The 5,446-nt window shown below is 35.6% G+C and overlaps 1 protein-coding gene across 1 annotated transcript; it reads left to right on the forward strand.

Annotated features, from left to right (window-relative positions):
- Positions 1-3,819: 3,819 nt before the first annotated feature.
- LOC133881069 (blue copper protein 1a-like) lies at positions 3,820-4,460 on the forward strand. Its single transcript, XM_062320032.1, has 2 exons — positions 3,820-4,045; positions 4,195-4,460. The coding sequence occupies exons 1-2, from the start codon at positions 3,820-3,822 to the stop codon at positions 4,458-4,460; spliced, it is 492 nt and encodes a 163-aa protein (XP_062176016.1).
- Positions 4,461-5,446: the final 986 nt, after the last annotated feature.

Below are 5,446 nucleotides of genomic sequence, written 5' to 3' on the forward strand. Positions count from 1 at the left end.
TCTATGTTGATGATATAGTAATTGCAAGCAATGATCCTAACAGTCTCCAATCTCACAAGTTTTCTCAATGCCCAATTTCGACGTAGGGATCTCAATTCATTGGGGTAATTACCTTTTCCCCCATCAACTACTAGCTATTGTCAATATGTCAGTACAAACTAATACCCTCACCAAAAGAGAGCATTGAACTACCATTTACATACCAAAACCCCATTATGTCCGTCAAATTCGTGAAAAGACTCAAATACCCTAACTTAAAATCAAAATTTTCATATAATACCCTCAAAATTAAACAAAAAAAAAAAGTGCAAGAAAGGCGGCAGGCCTACGGGGTAGCCACGCTCCACCCCCGAATTTGGGGTGGTATATAAATGGTAGTTCAATGCTCTCTTTTGGTGATGATCTTAGTTCGTGGTGGCATATTCACAATGACGGATAGTTGATGGAGGAAAAATGTAATTACCTCCAATTCATTGAAGTGATTTCTTGGGTTAGAGATTGCTAGAAGTACTAAAGCTATTTCGGAGTGTCGAAACAAATATGCCATTGAAATTCTCCAAGATTGTGGACTCCTTGCTGTAAAGCTTGCAAAGTTTCATATATATTGCGCCAAACGTTAAACTTTTTCACCTACTGAAAGTGTTTTACTTGAAGATTCTAACCAGCTGTAGAAGATTAATTGGTCGTCTACTCTATTCGACAATTATCAAACTTAAATTTGCTTATTAATTCCATTCAATTTCGAAGCCAATTTTCTAGATCATCTCTCCAACCACATCTTGATGCAGCTTATAGAGTTTTCCGTTATCTTAAAACATCTCCGAGGTAAGGCATGTTCTTTCCTGTTTCTTCAAATCTATATCTTCCACATGTGAAATTATGTGGCTCCTCTCTTTGCTATGTGATCTAACATATTCCCCTTCCTCAAGCAACTCTTTTTATTTTGTGACTCCCAAGCCGCATTACATAATCCTGTCTATCATAAAAGAGCAAAGCATATCGAAATTGGTTGCCATCTTATATGTGAAAAACTTTAAACGGGTCCTATAACGAACTCTACTTGTTTCTTTTCAACACAAACTTCCTGGCATCCTTATGGATCCAAAGGCCTCAGATGAGGAGATCCGGACGAACCGCATTTTAGGAGGGACAATTTTACATATTTTTGTCAAATCCTTCTATTATTAAGTATGGCCGGTACCTCTATAGCTTCTTCAATAAACGCTGGTTCTTCGATCAAGTTTTGTATGGACTTTCTAGTCAGATCGTTCCTATTGGACTTACTTCAATCATCTTTTATCCAAGATGGGTGTTCTTAATTATTAGCAGATTATGATGAGCTGGAACATTAGATTAATTGGTTAGATTAGTATTTCTGTTTCTTTTGTAGTGAAGTTAGACTGGAATGTGTTTATTCAGTTTGTTAATCACTGCTTGTATAATTGGCTGAAACTCTATTTCAAGCTATAATATAAGAGCATATTTCTTCTTCTCATAACCTGATCTTCTCTCAGCTGGTTTCTTTTCTTACAATTTTGTAAATATGTTATTCATGAACCATTGGCAAATAGATTTTTTTTTTTTTTTTCTCTTTTTCATTCTATCAATCCATATTTCATCAATTTTCTAATAGTATGGTTGTAAGATTTCAATTACATTCAAATCAAATTAAAATTAAAAATTTATAAGGAAAAAAAAAAAAAATCCATTTTAATGCGCGGTTGAGTGGGCAACCTATCCCTCCGGGAAGGTGGAGCTTAAGTGCTTTTTGATTTCTAGGCCTCCTTCAAAACCCATTTTCTTCGAAACACAAATCTTCATCCTACTTTACATCCTCCTCAACTCGTCTCACCCAAAGTCTATCATCCAGCTCCTTCTCTTCCGCAGCTCTTTGGCCATGTTTGTTTTCTATTTTCAAAGCAAATATATTATTAATAAACAATTTAAAATACGAAATTTTTTATTTTGTTTTCTTTAATTTTCTTATTATAGAAATATTTTGACAAAACAAGTGTTTAGCTTTTGCAGCATTAAGAACTGCCTTATTATTTAAAAATTAAATAAAAATATTAGTGGATCGGAAGGGTGGCTGCCCGGCCACTCGGCCCACCTCGATGTGTTTGGAGTGGTTGCGTGATTACCACGATAACCACTATCGTGGTCGAGGTGGCCGTGTAGTTACTCCTACCATTTTTTTTTTCTCTCTCTTTTTTTTTTTTTTTTTTTTTTTTTTTTTTTTAATTTTTAATTTTTAATTTTTAATTTTTAATTTTTATACAAGTAGGGCCTTTTTGTAGGTTTGGATTTCTCAAAATAAGAAGGTATAATCTATGGAAAATAGTTTTTCAAACGTGAACCATCAAAAAGACATTTATCAAAACTATTTTCACATTTATATAACATCACAATGCCCAAAATTATATCTAACAATCCAGCAATAACTTTTGCATGATTGCATAACTTCCTCCCACGATTATATCGATCTAACATATTTCAGCTAGTTTGGCCCTTAACTGTTGCTTCACCCTCTTGGTGGATAAAAGCATGCTCCTAGTGGTGATATAACAATGGTGGCTTTCGCTTACAGAAACAGATCGAGAGAGCTTGGGTTTTGTGTTTAATTTGTTGGTTAAATGAATGCTCTATTCTCTTGGAATTTTTTTTTTCTTATGTGCTTATGTATTTATAATTTTTTTTTTTCTTTATGAATAATTGAAATTTCACAAGTATTTTGTCAGTAAAATAGACGAACTATGAGTACGTACTCTATTTTAAAACAGTCTATATAATATAAAAGTAATTATTTTATTCTTGTTAGAACAGATTCCGGTTTGGTGGCTTGTCGACTTGCAAGAGTCTCTTAACCTGTAAAAGAGAAAACTGTGTTAGAGAAACCCGACAATCCCAATTCGATGCTTAAGTTAGCATTATCTCAAGGGTATATCTCTTTTTAATCACAGAGGGCAATTTCTCTCATATCTACGTATTTGTGAGGTATTTATAAATGGAGTGTTGAGAGTAGGCCCTTTTTTTCATTGGACCACGTGTTGGGCCTAGAGCATTTGTCGATAATCCAAATCGTGAAATCGTGGTACATAGGGCATGATGATCGTGGAGTCGGTCTTTAACCGGTTCTAGATCATGAAGTACCTTCCGTGATAATTGTTGGGTCAGTGAAATAACCGACCATGGATTGTAGGGTGTACGCCACAACAATCAAGGACTCGGTATTTTACCGACTGTGGGTGAGATGGTCTCGGTAAAACATTGTCGTGAACCCATTGGGCTTTGCTATTGACGAGCCCAATGGATCTGGCTCCGGTAGTTTGCTCTTGGGCTTGGTTGATATGAAACTCGGTCCATTCAGCAAGGACGGGATAATTTCCCAATTTTTTTTTTTTTATTTAAGGCATAATTTAAATTTCATAATTTCCTTTTTTTTAATTAAAAAAAAAAGACGAAATATAGAAGAAGTATCTATTTAGAAATAGTCCAAGATGAGCTATTTGAAGTAACTGGCTACAGCCCAAAATGCAAGGAGATCGAGCTAGCTAATTTGATAATATTTTCTACTATGTTTTGATAATGCTAGCTGCCTTCTGGAAGGAAGGTGACGTACGGGAGGAAAAAGAAGAAACAGAAAAATCCAAGTGGAGGAGGATTAATTGAGTCGTTGAAAATTGAACTCAATGAATGAGCAAATTTCACGTTGTATTTTCAATTTATTTCCTACCAAATATAGAATAAGTTCAATTTGGCCGTTTTCCACACCCGATCTAGTTCTCTCCTCTTTAAATACCCCTTTAACTCATCCTGTCAATGCCAACAGAAGATATGGGTGGTTTCACTTTTGCACAGGGTCTCATCCTGATCGTAACTGCTTCCATGTTCGCACCTAGTATGGCCAACAAGGATTGGCCTCACAAAGGTGGTTCCCATCATCCAAACAAGATCATCGTTGGCGGCTCGGAAGGCTGGCGCTTCAACTTTAGCTACACTGATTGGGCTATCAAAAATGGCCCCGTTTACCTAAACGATACTTTGGGTGAGTTCACAATATTCCTTGTGGCTTGTGTTATCGTCTTTGCGAATGCGTTTCAAATTTTATTAGTCTTATTAGCGATCTACGTACTAAATATCGTTACTGTTGTTATTATTGCATGTATACGACAACAACATTGTTTTTGCATGCAGTTTTCAAGTATGATCCGCCAACAGACAATACCACAATTCCTCACAATGTATACTTGCTACCAAACCACTGGAGCTTCTTAAACTGCAATTTTACAGGAGCCCAGATTTTGGCCGACGTGACACAAGGTGGCGGGGATGGCTTCGCGTTCGTGCTGAAAGAGTGGAAGCCTCACTACTTTGCTTGTGGTGTGCACGATGGGGCTCATTGCAGCTTTGGACAGATGAAGTTCTTTGTGGTGCCATTCCCCGTTGGTTCAAATGATTAATACAGAGAGTGACGTGGGAAACTTACTACTACGTTGCTCGTCTTTTTATCTTCTTCTTTTTTATGTTTGTCTGGATTACATAAGAGTTAATCTGTTTTATTTTTAGCTTATTTTTTTAATCCTTCGATCTGAATATATATTGAGATGATAGTGAATAAATGTACCTGCTGTGACATGGTTTGGGTGTACGTTCTACGGAGGTGTTATAGTTCTGTGGGATTCACACCAGTCTTGTATAAATGAAGTTCTTTGCAGGCCAATGCTCTGTTAGTATTGATAGAGATAGTTAATACACAACGAGATATGGGAAAATTCTCCTACTTGGTACTCCCTCTTTTCATCTGTGTGTCGTCTCAAATTAATTAATAACGAGAGTTAATTAATATTTCTTCTTCTTCTCCTCCCTTTTCTTTGTGTTTTTTTCCCAAGCCTTTAAATAAAGAAAATAATAGCTCAAGACTCCGCTAACACCTAGAAGGGGAGTTGAATGGGTGTAACCCAAAATAAAGAAATATTTACAAATAAGCAACCACATAAACATTCACCAAATATAATGAAAACAATAAATCAATCAACACAAAGATTTTAGTGATGAAGTAAAAACCCTTTGAGCACCTCAAAGACAAAAAATCAGTACTCTATTGTAGCCAATCCAAAAAATTAATCCACTATAGAAGAATGAGAAATTACAATTTATTTACACTTACAAAACCTTTGTAGTTGATACATCATTCTTGCCCGCTACTGCAGTAGTTCTCCCGCATCCTCTGGATAATTCTTCTACTTCATCTCCTTTACTGGAACTACAATAGGCTTTAGTTGTTGTTGACAAACAGTTGTTTACAATAAAGACACTAAGAGAGAAGCAATTGAAAGTACAAAAGCCCTTATGATGTGTTTGGTAACAGAATTCTAAAAAATGAGTATAATTCTGATTTCACTTTTTTCAAAAACAATTCATATTTTATTCAACTTTTTAAAAAACA

The sequence above is a fragment of the Alnus glutinosa genome, chromosome 11, assembly GCF_958979055.1.
Source record: "Alnus glutinosa chromosome 11, dhAlnGlut1.1, whole genome shotgun sequence".
NCBI classification, from domain to species: domain Eukaryota; kingdom Viridiplantae; phylum Streptophyta; class Magnoliopsida; order Fagales; family Betulaceae; genus Alnus; species Alnus glutinosa.

Coding starts and splice junctions, on each gene's coding strand:
- LOC133881069 (XM_062320032.1), top strand. CDS start 3,820: ATGCCAACAGAAGATATGGGTGGTTTCACTTTTGCACAGGGTCTCATC. Junction 4,046..4,194: donor TTACCTAAACGATACTTTGG/GTGAGTTCACAA, acceptor TTTTGCATGCAG/TTTTCAAGTATGATCCGCCA.